At 45.1% G+C, this 14737-nt stretch overlaps 2 protein-coding genes across 6 annotated transcripts in view; both read left to right on the forward strand.

The window, feature by feature from the left end:
- Positions 1-14737, forward strand: part of LOC106146439 — a 28774-nt gene that overhangs the window by 13348 nt on the left and 689 nt on the right. The window contains exons 3-4 of the mRNA XM_013503260.1: positions 3315-3414; positions 14344-14639. Of these exons, the coding sequence (XP_013358714.1) occupies positions 3315-3414; positions 14344-14639 (396 nt within the window). The remainder of the gene's footprint in view (positions 1-3314; positions 3415-14343; positions 14640-14737) is intronic.
- Positions 14551-14737, forward strand: part of Nrf1 (nuclear respiratory factor 1) — a 146208-nt gene continuing 146021 nt past the window's right edge. For all 5 annotated transcript variants that reach the window (XM_013503278.1, XM_005402417.2, XM_013503279.1 and 2 more), the window contains exon 1: positions 14551-14658. The gene's annotated coding sequence lies outside the window, so the exon portion shown is untranslated. The remainder of the gene's footprint in view (positions 14659-14737) is intronic.

A 14737-nucleotide genomic window follows, 5' to 3' on the forward strand; every position in this document is an offset into this window, starting at 1 on the left:
AAAGAGTCCTTCCTCTCAAATTCAGTCACCTATCTGGTGTCCTATGGCTATGGTTTCTTTTGTTCTCCCCCAGAAAAGATTTATTTTCTCAAGATTATTATAATAAAGATGATATTGGGGACGGGGATTTAGCTCAGCGGCGAAAGCGTTTGCGTGGCAAGCGCAAGGTCGTGAGTTCAGTTCCCGGTACCGGAGAAAAACAAAACAAAACAAAAACAATAAAGATGATATTTATTGCTAATGTTGTGTTACAAACCTCTCCCCAAATGTAGTTCATATGAAAATTCTACACTAGAAGGTATTTTGCTTGTTTGTTTTTCTTCCGGTACCAGGAATCAAACTCACAACCTTGTACTGCCAGGCAGGCGCTGTGCTGCTGAGCTAAATCCCCAGCCCCACTAGAAGGTAATTTAAATATTTCACTACAAATACATTCTAAATGTTTGCAATGATAGATATGTTAATTAGCATTCTGATTTGGACATTACACAATGTATCCATGTATTGATATATCACATTGTGTCTCGTAAAAATGTACAATTATTACATGTCAATGAAAAACATAACTGCCACCATGACGTAGGAGATTAAGGCATAGCAAAGCTGGCTGGGGGAGTAGGGCTGCCCTGGTAATGACAAGATCCTGGAACACATGCGCAGAACAGTTCCCAAAGCCCTGCACATGGATTTCTTGTGAGAATTCAAGCAGATTTTCAGGGAATGGCCTGGACCTGACATCAGCCTGAGGTGTGGGATCCCAGCACCACCTCTCAGGATGCCCTGTATAGCATTTCTTGCTGGTTTCCTCGAGATTTGGGGAGTATAAAAGGACACAGCTGCCAAGAAGAGCTCGCTATCCTGGCTTTATCACGGTGGCCCACCCTGCTTTCTCCAGAGTTCTTTTATTGCTCTTCCCTCTTTTATTCAGCCCAAGTTTGCTCTGCAGAGCCAGTTTCGCCCTCACTCTTCACTTTTACTTTTCTTTCTTTTTTAAAAATTATTTTAAAGAGTAAAAGAAAGATAACATAGTAATAGGGGGGCTTACCAAATTACAGACAAAGTGGTAGGAAATTATCAATGGTTGTTGTTTTATATATTGTAATCTACAAGATAGTTTCTCAGGAAAACAAATAGACAAATAATAGGGAGTTATAGACAAAAGTGGTAGAAGATTATCAATGGTTGTTGTACTATACTTTGGTATCTTCAAAGTGGCTTCTAAAGAAAACAAATAGAGCTATACATAAGTGACCAATTGAATAATCATTGACTATTCTCAATGGTTGTTGTAGGAAACACATAATAATAAACATATATCCATTTACGAAATAGCATAGGAACAATACAAACATTACAGAGTTATGGGCAGATTAGTAGGAAAATATCAGTGGCTGCTGTAATATATGGTGGTATCTTCAAAGTGGTTTCTCAGGACACTTACTTTTCAAATGAAGTTTGCCACTGCTTTTGCCCATTTCATTCAATTTGTTTGAGATGAGCTGGGCATGGTGGCACACGCCAGTAATCCCAGCACTCAGGAGGCTGAGGCAGGAGGATCGTTGCGAGTTAGAGGCCAGCCTGGGCTACAAAGTGAGCTCAAGCCCAGCCTGAACCGCCTAGTAAAACCCTGTCTCAAAAAAAAAAAAAATTGTTTGAGACAAAAAGAACCTGGAATCTGACTCCAGAAAGAGCAACAAGCAACCCAGAACCCAGTAATATTTAACTGGTGAGCCATATTTTAGAAGGAGCTACCTGATAACATTTTGGCATAGCCAGCAGATCCCAATAACAATCAGACATGGTGGCATACACCTGTAATCCCAGCACTCTGGAAGGCTGAGGCAGAAGGATCCCAAGTTTGGGCCCAGCTGGGCAATTTAGTGACTTAATGAGATCTTGTCTCAAAATCAAAAATAAAAAAAGGGTTATGGATGTAGCTCAGTGCAAAGGCCAGGGTACCACAAAAATAAAACAGCCATAAATGCCAAAATTTAAAAGAAAAAAATACATATATATTGTTCTGTTCTATTTTAGGAGACACAGTCTTGGTTTTTGTTTTGTTTTGTGTTCTAAGAGACAGACTTATGCTATGTACTTTTGGGCTCAAGCAGTCTTCCTGCTTCAGCCTCCTGAGTAGCTAGGACTAGTACCACCATGTCCCACAAGTAAATATTTTTTAAATATAAACATCAAATCATGAGATAACATTGTTTCCCTGCAAGCCTTTTTCATTAAAGTATATGTCTTGACTACCACATTAGTATACAGAGTTTCTCCCAGCTGTGTAGTATTCTTTGGCATGGATAGACACTCTTTGTTCATCAGATCTCCTATAGACACAGGTTATTTATTTTTTATTTTTTATTTTTTTGGTTTTTCTCCGGTACCGGGAACCGAACTCACGACCTTGCGCTTGCCAGGCAGGCGCTGTGCCGCTGAGCTAAATCCCCAGCACCAGACACAGGTTATTTAATACAGTACCTTTTATTTTATTTTTTTATTTTTTGTGGGTACCAGGAATCGAACCCAGGACCTCATGCTTGCCAGGCCGGTGCGGTACCACTGAGCTATATCCCTGGCCCAACAGTACATTTGAAAAATTATTAGGACCACAGTGGAAGCTGTGTTGTCCACCCCGCCCCCAGGACTGAGGTGCTCATTCCCCACGTTGCTGTCCCCATCTGGACTCACCGTCTGCCGTGTGGGCCACCTGGCATTGAAAGCCTGACCCGTGGCAGTGTGTGCAGCGGGCTGCAGAGGTTCCTTTGCCGCGGTGGTGGGACCTCGAAGGCCGTTGCAGCTCCAGAACCTGCCCTGACACTGGGATCAGGCGAGTGCATCCTGACGCACTCCTCCCTGGGCTCCCTCTTCCCCCTCAGTCCTGACCGCTGTGCAAAGTATTTTCCAATAAGTCTCTGCACGCAGGCCTCTGTCCTGAGTCCATTTTTTTAACCTAAGATTTTTAAAGTCTTTTTTTTTAAAAAAAACAAAACAGTTGTTGCTAGAATATGTTAGGAACGGATATGTCTTTTTAAAAAGTTTTTTATTACCACAGTACATGTTTGCAGCACATACTGTCTTTTTTTTTTTTTTTAATTTTTTTTTTTTTTTTTTTTTTTTTTTTTTTTTTTTTTTTTTTTCTCCGGTACCGGGAACCGAACTCACGACCTTGCGCTTGCCAGGCAGGCGCTTTTGCCGCTGAGCTAAATCCCCAGCCCAGCACATACTGTCTTATTCATGTGATGGAGCAGGTACGCGCACTTACCATGTCTTCATTCTTCCTATTCCCCGTCCTCTGCCTTCCCCATCTCTAGATCCCCCTCCCATGTGCAAAAGACCCATGCATCTCTGAGGAAAAGAACCCGAACAGTCTCCAGGGGATGTCCATGTGGCTCACAGGAATGGAGTTAGCAGGTAGGAAGGGGAAGTGGCTCTTCTGGAAGCGAAGGTTCTGATTTTGCTCCTAAACAGGTGGAGAATATTAACCAGGTGGGAAAGAGAGGAAACAAAGGCCTGGGGAAGAGCCAGAGGGCTGAAGAGAAGCCACAACCGGTGAGAAAGAGGGAAAGGACTTTCAAGAAAGGGGCCGGCCTGTGTGGTTTCCTGGGAAAATTCTCTGATCTCCCGTCTACAGTCATCAGTGAACTTGGTTAACAGCAGCTCTGGGTGAGTGAAAGTCACAGCACGCCCATTGTTGTCTCTGAGACACTTTATGCAGCTGAGAGTGCAGATAAGCACTCAACAGCTGGAGACAGAGGAGGCTCGTGCACGTCCCCCAGGCGGGAGCAGACAGCCTGGCCACCCTTGTCTGTTCCCAGCAGGTGTGACCTCTTGGGGAGTGTGCCAGTGCCAGTCTGCAGGTCCCCAGGGAGCCTACGAAGGGAGAAGCACCACTTCCTGTCGCCTCTCTCCCTTCTGGGTTTCAGAACAGGAAGGCCCAGGTGTTCAAAGTGGCACAGAGCATGATGACAGCTGCAGAGCACACTTAAGTAAATGCAAAGGAATTGAAATTATTCCATGCATAGTATCAGACCACAGTGCAATGAAATTGCAAATCAATGGCAAAAGAAACCACAAAAATTATATAAACACATGGAAATGAAATAACACCCTCCTGAACAACCAACAGGTCACAGTTAAATTAAAGAGAAATTAGACAGTTTCTACAATTAAATGATAATGCTGATACAACATACTGGAACTTATAGGATGCATTCAAAGTCCTACAATTGAAATTTATAGCAGTGAATTCCCATATCAGGAAAACAGAGTAAGCTCAAATGAACAAGCTAATGTTGAACCTCAGGCTTCTAGAAAAAGAAGAGCCAGTCAAGCCCAAAACTTGTACGAGGGAGAAAATTATAAAGATCAGGGCAGAAATCTAGGCATGGTGGCACACGCCTGTAATCCCAGCACTCGGAAGGCTGAGGCAAGAGGATCGTTGCAAGTCTGAGACCAGCCTGGGCTACAAAGTAAGCTCAAAGCCAGCCTGAACTGCTAGCGAGACCCTGTCTCAAAAAGACCAAAAAAAAAAAAAAAAAAAAAAGATCAGAGCAGAAGTTAATGCAATGGAGACTAAGAAAACAATATAAAGAATCAATGAATTGAAGAGCTGGTTCTTTGAAATATTAAATAAAATTGACAAGCCCTTCGTCAACCTTATCAAAAAAAGGAAAGACTCAAATGCAACAAATCATCAAGAGCATTATATACTATGACCAAGTAGGATTCACCTCAGGGGTGCAGGGATGGTTCAACAGATGCAAAACAATAAATGTAATACACTATATTAACAGAGCCAAGGACAAAAACTATATGATCATCTCAACTGATGGAGAAAAAGTGTTTGACAAAGCCCAACACCTGTTCATGATAAAAGCCCTACAGAAAATTGGAATAGATGATCTTTATCTCAATCTGATAAAAGCCATTTATGAAAAACCAATAGCCAACTTCACAATATTTGGATAAAAAGTGAAAGCTTTCACTATAAAATGAGGAACAAGACAAGGATGTCCACTGTCACCATTCTGAGAGCTGGGCATGGTGGCGCACGCCTGTAATCCCAGCACTTGGGAGGCTGAGGCAGGATAGATGCAAGTTCAAGGCCAGCCTGGGCTACAAAGTAAGCCCAAAGCCATGGTTGAACTGCATAGCGAGACCCTGTCTCAAAAAGACCAAAAAAAACAAGGCATCAATAAAAAAATAGAAAGGGTGTAAGGTAGGGAAGGCTGCTGTGGTGGGCTCAGCACTGAATCTTTTTTTTTTTTTTCAGTTTCAGTGAAATTTAATATTATTTACCCAGTTAAGGAACAGGTGATACATTTTCATTTGTTAGAAACTGGTCATTTTATAATAAAATAGATTTTAAATTCAACGTATGTCATTACTACTGCTAAGGAAATCCTAGCCCTTGTCTGCCTTAAAACAGTATTTCCTATAATTATTGCTGTGTAGTCAGACCTTCTATCAATTCACCAAATCATTTATTTGTTTGTTTGGTTTTTTTGTTTTTTTCTGGTACCGGGAATCAAACTCACAACCTTGCACTTGCCAGGCAGGCGCTGTGCCACTGAGCTAAATCCCCAGCCCCCACCAAATCATTTAAATGGTCCTGTTTTACCCTTAGTCTACAAATCCGAGGATCCTATTTCCTATGGAAATCAAAAATATTTTTTGCTCTGGTTGTCAGCCCTGGATCTTGCTGAAGAACTCGGGAAGTCAGCCTAGGCTGTATAATAATTTCTGTTGCCTACCCTAAGCCAGGGGGCTGGGCCAGTTATTCTCTGACTCTTTTTTCAGTTGGTGGATGGAGGGGTTTGTTTTGTTTTGTTTTGGTTTGGTTTTGTTTTTTTGAGTCAGGGTGTTACTGTATAGTTCAGGCTGGATTTGAGTTCATTATGTAATCCTGGCTGGCTCAAACTTGCAGTGATTCTCCTGCCTCAGCCTCCTGAGTGCTGGGATTATAGGCGTGCACCACCACACCTGGCTGGAGGGTTTTTCTTGAAAGCCTAATTCCCAAGTCTTCTGTCCTGTTCTAGCTGGAACAAGGCCAAGAGAAAGTCAATATTCATACATTATTATTTATCTTAGGAAATTCTCAGTCATTATTCCTTCAAATATTTCTCTGTTCCTTTCTTCATCTTCTGGTCCCACTATGTATATTTATATCTTTTGTAATTGTCCCACAATTCTTGGATAGTCTGTTCTTTCTCTCTCCCTTTTTTAAAGTGTTTTTTCTTTGCATTTAAATTTTAGAAGTTTCTGTGAACCCGGCCACAAGCTCACTGATTCTTTCCCCCACTATGTCCATTCCTCTAATAAGCTCAGCAAAGGACCCCTGCATATTTGTTACTGTTGTTATTTTTTTCTAGCATTTCTTTTTTATTCATCTTCAAGCTTTTCAGAACAGAGCTGATCTCTCCATGAGTCCAAGATCCTCGAGGGTGGCACCAACCCTGAGACTTTGTCTAGTCCTTCACCCGGAGCCTCACACCCAGCAGACGTGGGTTTGTTTGAAGTCTGGGCTGGAAGTGTCTGCCCACGAGAAACCTAGCTTGAGATGCTTTCCACCAAGCAGGCAATTTCCTGGTTATGAAACCCAAAGTACTGAGGGTCTCAGGAAGAGAACCAGCAACGGGAGCACTGTGGGGCAACCAGGACGTGCAGCCCTTCTCTGTGTGACTCCTACTCCTCTCCACTCCTCAGACTCTCTGCTCCCCAGCCCAGTTGCTGGGTCACGGCCTCTGCCTACAGCTCCCGAAGCCACCCAAGTTGTAGCTCGAAGGAGGAGGAGGGGAGACGAACACTTTCCATTTCAGTTTGAAAATCTGCGCGAAAAGATCTAATTGGCCCAGCTTGAGCTAGGAACCTGCTTTTGGGCCAATCATCGGTGGCCAGAAGGCACCGAAGGAATATGGCAATCTTGGGGACCTCAGGCGTGCCCAGGACCTTATCTCCATGGCTCCACCATTCATGTGACTCTGCTCCCAGTCTCTGTGTCTCTGAGCCAAGCATTCTGAATTCCTGGCACAGAGAACACGCTTGACGCGGCTCTGGTCAGGTGACCACCAGCAGTCGGGGCTGGGGAGGCTGTGAGGTACAGGTGGGGCCACCTCAGTGAGTGGGGGCAGCTTCCAGAGAAGGGAGGCTCTGTTGAGCTGGCGAGTCACACCTAAAGGTGACTGTTGCAGGTATTTGTTGAATAAATAAATGGAAGCATGGAATGACCTCATTTTAAAAAGAGCAACTGTCCAAAGCTAAGTGTTAGGCAGTTATTGGAAAACTTATTCCGTCACTCTCAGAACTGAGTCAGTCCAATTGAGTCCAAGCCCCCTGGGGACTCTTCCCTCCCCGCTAGTCCCCCGACTCCCCGCAGTGTGCGGCCAGCCCGCTGCTCCGCTCTTCCGTCTCAACCAGAGGAATGGTCCCCAACTCCAGGCTGCCCGCTACCAGCTGTCACTAGACCCATCTGAGGCCAAACATATCCTCCTTCTGCCTAAATTGACTTCCCTTCAGGTGACCATCAACCACTTCCATCTTCTGTCATTTAGTTTCTTAAGCCTCAGAATTACGTCTGACCTCTGCCCTCCTAGTCCCTCAGCACTCTCATCAGTGAGGAAGCAGTGCCGCTGTCAGCGGTCTTTCTGTTTCCATTTCTGTTAGCCAGCCCAGCCGAATTCTGTCTGCCAGCCAGCTCAGAGCACCTGTGAGTAGGGAGGTGTATGGAGCGGGTGTGGGCTGGGGAACGCCCCCGGCCAGCCATCCCTACTCCCAGGGAGGTGCCCGGGACCCAGGACACCACCAGGCGCGAGAGCACTGTGTGCTGACCTGGGTATTTGGCCCCGAACCACAATGTGGAAATCGGGAAGGATAAACTGGACCCTCATGGGTGTGCAAGAGTATCCAAGCAGGAGTCGTAGAATTTTCCTTCCCCTAGCAGGACAAAGGCCACACTAACCAGAGGAACTGGAGAGAAAGACGAAGCCAAATCCGCAGCCCTGCGCCAAGGCTGGGGTTGTGCCAAGCCTTTGTCTGTGGGCCCCAGCGCTGGGGCCTGGCTACCTGGTGGGACAGGAACCCGGATGGCTGAATGGGAGGGGGGCGCATCTGTCTGTGCTGAGTCCCTGCTCTTTTCCTTTCTTTTCTTTCTTGTGCTAGGTGTTGAACCCAGGGCCTTCTCACTGAGCTACATCCCCAGCACTTCTTAAATTTTGTAGCAAGTTCTCACTGAGTCACTACATTGCCCGGGCCAGGCTCCACCTTGGGGTCCTCCTGACTCACTGTACAGCACACCTGGCTGAGCCTTTTATGTTTCAAAGGCTCTACCCAGCAAAATGGAATTTATTCCATATTCTCCAATTTTAATAAGACATCCTTCCTCTGCGCATGTATCTGGAGCATGCGGCGGGGGGGGGGGGGGGTGAATGATGAAATATTTTGCTTGCCACCCTGTTTCTATGTCTTAGTTACTTTCTCATTGCTGAGACAAAATACACGAGACCCACAAGTTAAAGGAGGAAAGGGTTATTTTGGCTCACAGTTTGTAGAGGTTTCTGTCCATAGACTGGGGCTCCAAGGCGGGGCACAGAGGAGAAAGTGCGTGGCAGGCAGGGCAGCAGGAAGCAGCACGGGGTAACGGAGGACGGGGCCATGCCCCCAGGACCCACCTCTTCCCACCAGGCTTCACCCCATGATCCAGTCACCTCCCAAAAGCCCCACTCAGGGATGAGGAACCTTTTACAGCTTTCACTGATAACAAACAGCTGGCTGTGGCACGCCTGGAACAGGATTGGCACTGCCGCTCCACCTATAAGCACAGAGGCTTGGAGGGACAACTATACGTAAGCCATAACACTGCACAATGAGGGGGTGGTGAAGAAGTAGCGAAGGAGGTTCCTGAATGTCTTCAAGAATCCAGTGCTCCACTTGTATATGGATTCCTTGGTAAATCTATACCATTATGATTTTAGTCTTTGCTCAAAATCATCAAAAGCTAGCTAGGCCGGGTGTGGTGGCGCATGCCTGTAATCCCAGCACTTGGGAGGCTGAGGCAGGAGAATCGTTGCAAGTTCGAGGCCAGCTTGGGCTACCAAGTGAGCTCAAGGACAGCCTGAACTGCATGGTGAGACCGTGCCTCAAAAAAGGCAAAAAAGAAAAAAAAAAAAAACGCTGGCTAGGTGTGGTGGTGCATGCCTGTGATCCCAGCACTCGGGGCTGAGGCAGGAGGATCATTTTGAGTTTGAGGCCAGCCTAAATTTACATGTTGAGAACCTGTCTTAAAAATAAAAAAAACAAACAAAACAAAAAAACCCTGGCACTTGGGAGGCAGGAGGATCACTATGATTTCAAAGTCAGGCTGGGCTTCGTTGTGAGTTCAAAACAAGCATGAACTGCTATACATAGTGAGGCCCTGTCTCAACAAAACAAAACAAAAAATTGTCAAAAGCTATCTGTTGGATGAATTAGGCACCAATTCCCAAGGAGGTCATTAGGATTCATTTATGCTTTTTTTGAGATAGGGTCTCATTATGCAGCCTGGGCTGGCCTTGAACTCACAATGACCCTCCTGTCTCAGCCTTCCAAGTGCTGAGATTATGGGCTTGCATGACCATGCCTGGCTTTTTGTTTTGTTTTGTTTTGAGACAGTCTTGCGATGTAGATCAGGCTGCCCTTGGACTCATTATGTAGCCCAGGCTGTTCTCAAACTGACGGCAACCCTCCTGCCTCAGCCTCCTGACTACTGAGATTACAGTTGTGTGTGCCACCATGCCCAACCACCTTTTTGTTACTAGAATGACTTTAGGATTGTTGCAGATGGGGTATGTATAGGAAAAAAACACCAAATTTAATCATCCAGTGAAGAGATCATTCGGATCTAGGTTTTGTTTGTTGTTGTCAGTTTTTTGTGCTTTTTGTTTGTTTTTGGTCTTTTTAAGACAGGGTCTTGCTCTGCAGTTCAGGCTGGCCTTGAGCTCACTTTGTAACCCAGGCTGGTCTCGAACTTGCAATAATGGATCTAGTTAAGAGGGGAAGGAACCTGGGTGGAAGTTGTCAGAATACAAGTCCCAGAGAACCAGGTAAGGAATTGAGCTGGAAGTCCCTGGGAGAAGCCTGCTCACATAGCATCTACCAGTATGTACAGCCAGGAATGGTGGTGCATGCCTGTAATCTCAGCACTTGGGAGGCTGAAGCAGGGGGATTGCTGTAAATTCAAGACCAGTCCTGGCTACATAGCAAGACCTTGTCTCAAAAAAATTTTTTTAATTAAATAAAAACAACTAAACAACAACAACAACAAAAAGTTTTTGTTTTTGAAATCACTTAAGAAGAGAGCATAGAGTGAGAGAAAAAGTGGGTCAGGATCAGGATGAGGCCAAGTAGAGAATCAGGAGTTTTCAAAGGAAATTTAGAGCACAGAGAGAAAAGGAAATCCAAAAGAACACAATGTCACAGAAGCCAAAGGAAGTTGCAGTAATATCCAGTGTGGCTATAAGATTAGGTAAGATGATAATTTTAAAATAGTCACGATAGTCAGCGTGGTGGCACACACCTGTAATCCCAGCACTTGGTAGGCTGAGATAGGAGGATTGCCTCCAGTTCCAGACCAGCCTGGGCTAAGTGAATTCAAGACCAGTCTGAACTACATAGTGAGAACCTGTCTCAAAAAAACAAAAGAAAAAGAAAGTCATTATATTTTACTGTGATATAAGTCACTGGGAACCTTACTTGAGTGGACAGAGTGGATAATGATGATGTGATCGCATGCTGGACTTTTCTTTGAGAAATGTAGGTCTGGTGAGTAAGAGAAAGACAGGACTAGAAAGAGGTTTTTGTTGTTTTTAATATGGGGTCTTGCTGTGCAACATAAGCTGACCTCAACTTGTAATCCTCCTGCCTCAGCCTCCAGAGTGCTGGCATTACAGGTGTATACCACCCTGCCCGGTTTGAAAGAAATTTTTGTTTTTTGTTATTTGTTTTTTCCGGTACCAGGAATAGAACTCACGACCTTGCACTTGCCAGGCAGGCACTGTGCCCCTGAGCTAAATCCCCAGCTCCTTGAAAGAGATTTTTTAAAAATCAATCAATCTATCTATCTATCTATCTATCTATCTATCTATCTATCTTCTATCATCTAACATCTATCTATGTATCTGGGATCCTGAGGATTGAACCCAGAGCATTTGTACTGAGCTACATCCTCAGCCCTTTTAAATTTTGAGACAAAAATCGCTAAATTGCCCAGCCTTGGCTTGAACTTGTGATGCAGCTGCCCAAGCCTCCAGAGTGCTGCAATGAAAGGCATGTGCCACCCACTTGAAAATGGATATTTTAATTTGAGAGAAACTGGGAACCTTTTAATGTTTTGTTTTGGTTTTTACCTTTTAATATTACAGGAGCCACATTTCACATTAGGTGGTCTCTAAGGGTCCCAGTCTATCACTCTAAAGCTACAATGTGGGAGTAGGACAGAGTGAAAGGGGTCTTTAGCACAGCTGAGTAATAGTGTTAAAAAGAAAAAGAAACGGAAGCTCGGCATGGTGGCACTTGCCTGTAATCCCAGCACTCAGGGAGACTGAAGCTGGAGGATTGCAGATTTGAGCCCAGCCTAAACAATTTAGTGATAGCAATTTAGCAAGACCCTGTCTCAAAACAATTTTTTAAAAAAGGGTGTAGGAATGGAGTTCAGTGCAAAGGCCCTGGGTTCAACCCCTAGTACCACTCTCCCAAATTAAAAGAAAGAGGCAAGAGTAAAGTCTTTTCCAGGTTTTTGGCTTGAGAACTTTTTTTTGTGTGTGTGATAGGGTCTCACTATATAGTGCAGGCTGGGTTTGAACTCACTATGTAGCCCAGGATGACCTCACACTCAAAGCAATTCTCTTGTGTCAGCCTCCCAAGTGCTAGGATTACAGTGTGTGCCACCACAGCTGGCCCTTAGCTTGAAAACTTGGGTAGTTGCCAGTGACATTCACTTTCTTAGAAAATGTCAGAGAAAAAGACACTCAATTTTTGGATATGGTAACTTTCTTAAAATTAAAAAAAAAGTATTAGTACATGTTCCGAATACATAATAACTACATTCCCTTGTGTGGAGTTGGTATACATGTACATAACACATCTTTTTTTTTTTTCTTTTTGAGACAGGGTCTCGCTGTGCAGTTCAGGCTGGCCTTGAGCTCACTTTGTAGCCCAGGCTGGTCTTGAACCCACAACGATCCTCCTTTTTACCTTTCCCCCTCTCTCTCCCTTTAGGGTCTCACTATGCAGTTTAGGGTGGTCTTGAACTCACTATGTAGCCCAGGCTGGCCTCAAACTCACAGCAATCCCCTTGCCTCAGCCTTCTTAGTGCTGGGATTAGAGGTGTGTGCCACCACATTGGGCCTCCTTCCATCTCCATCCTATTATGGTATCTTTTATGTTGCTCTTTATATTTTTGGTTTCTCGTAGAAGGGAAATCATGTGGACTTCATGTGTCTGATTTATTTCACTTAACATTATGGTTTTACGGTGCATCCTTTTTCCTACAAATGACTCAAACTTAATCCTTTTTATGGTTGAGTGGTACTCCATGTGTATAACTAGATTTTCTTTATCCATTCACCTGTTGAACATATAGGCCACTTCCAAGAGTTAACTATTATGAGTTATGCTGCTATAAACATGGGTATGCATCACTGTAATATGGTGTCTTTAACTCTTTTGGAAAGATACTTGGAAGGGCAATAGTTGGGTCAAAAGAAATTTCTCGTTTCAGCTTTTTGAGGAATTTCCATACTAACTGCCTTTTTAAATTTTTTTTGCTTTTTTTGAGACAGGATCTCGTTATACAGGGTCTCAGGCTGACTTTGTAGCCCAGAGTGGCCTCGAAACTCGCAATGGTTTCGAGTTGCCTCTTGCCTCAGCCTCCCAAGTGCTGGGATTACAGGCGTGGCTACCACGCCCGGCTCTAATTTCCATAGTGGCTGTAGTAGTTTACACTCCCAGTAACATTGCAGAAATGTTCCTTCCCCCTCCCTTCTGCTGTCTCACCGGATAGCTTAACTTAAAAAAAAAAAAACAACAAAAAAACTTGTTTATTAGTAAAAAACATAGGGGCCGGGGATATAGCTCAGTGGCATAAGCGCCTGCCTGGCAAACACAAGGTCCTGAGTTCGATTTCCGCTACCAAAAAACAAAACAAAACAAAAAGAATTATCTTAGGGCCAGGGATATAGCTCAGTGGCCTAAGCGCCTGCCTGACAAGGGTAAGGTCCTGAGTTTGATTCCCGGCACAAAAAAAAAAAAAAAAACCAAAACTTTTTTGCTGTACATAACGATGGCATTCATTATGAGAAGGTGGCATATCTTTTTTTAACTATCCTTTGCCCTTCCGTCCAGCTCTCCATCTCTAGTTTCCCTTCCCATTTATGGAAGATATTTATATTTTAGGTTTTTTTTTTTTTTTTTTTCGTTTTTTTTCCAGTACCGGGAATCGAACTCACGACTGCGTTTGCCAGGTAGGCGCTGTGCTGCTGAGCTAAATCCCCAGCTCGTTTAGTTTTTCATATAAAAGAAACTATGCAATATTTGTGCTTGTGTGTCTAATTTCACTTAACGTTATGGTCTCAAGATACACCCATTTTCCTACAAATGACTCAAACAACCTTTTTATGGGAATCGGAATCTTATAGAAAATTAGACCTTCCCAATTTTGCTAAACTGTTTTCTGATGCCCTAGGGAATATTTAGTATTTCCCTAATACAATGCTTTTACAGTATTATGTATACCAAAAATACCAGGAGTGAGGTTCCTAGGCTCACAAGCCGAGGTTTAAAGACTACGACGAGTCTGAGTGCTTCTAAACGGAAACTACCCCTCATGAGTCTCCAACATCTGTTTTCCCACTGTCCGCCCGTCTCTTAGGGTTTCAGGCACCTGCTAGTGGGTCCCCATTACTTCAAGTAAATTCCATTGTTTTCTTTCTTCTCAGATCTTTGCTTCGCTAACAGGTGCACCTTCAGAGCACCCGGAACTTTGGCACAAAAAAGGCCCCCTAAAAATGTTCACCTAACAAGTCAATATGTTAACTGTACTGCTCGTACAGAAGTTTTACTTTTAAGGTTCTAGGCAGAGCGTAAACTAGGGAAGCAAAAATCATTCCCAAGAGAGGGTGAGGACGCGACCGGCTAGGCTGCGCCGAGGAAATGTCGGGGCGCCCCTTTCCACTGTCCGGGCAGCCTCGGGAGGTCCCGCACGCTCGGCGGAGGGGCGAGAGATGCTACTTTTCCCAGAGCAGCAACCATCTTGGGTGGCACACACCACTTCTCTGCGGTGTCCCTGTTTTGTCAATCCTATTCCTTTAGCAGCTCTAGCCCCTGCCGAATCTCTGAAGCGACAAGACAACTCGAAGTGGTTTCGGGGGCGGTTAAAGCCTCCTCAAAAGCCCCCCGCGCTGCCCGCCGGCCGGAGCCGCGCCGCGCCGACCTCCCCATCATGGCGGCGGCCGGGCGGGGAAGCCGAGCCGTGCGTCGCGTGCGTGCCTCCTCCCTCCCCTCCCCCTCCTCGGCGGCGGCAGAGGCGGCAGCGCTCGCCATTGCCGCTGGTGGCAGGAGGCTGCGAGGAGCCGGCGCGGTCGCAGTCTCCACGGCGCAGGCCCACGGTAGCGCAGCCGCTCTGAGGTGAGTGCCCTACCGCGCAATCTCCAGCTATTTCAGCCCCGGCGCAGCCGCAACACGCCGCCCGCCCGCCGGCCGGCCG

The sequence above is a fragment of the Chinchilla lanigera genome, unplaced genomic scaffold, assembly GCF_000276665.1.
Source record: "Chinchilla lanigera isolate Chin_1 unplaced genomic scaffold, ChiLan1.0 scaffold00078, whole genome shotgun sequence".
Classification (NCBI taxonomy): Eukaryota; Metazoa; Chordata; class Mammalia; order Rodentia; family Chinchillidae; genus Chinchilla; species Chinchilla lanigera.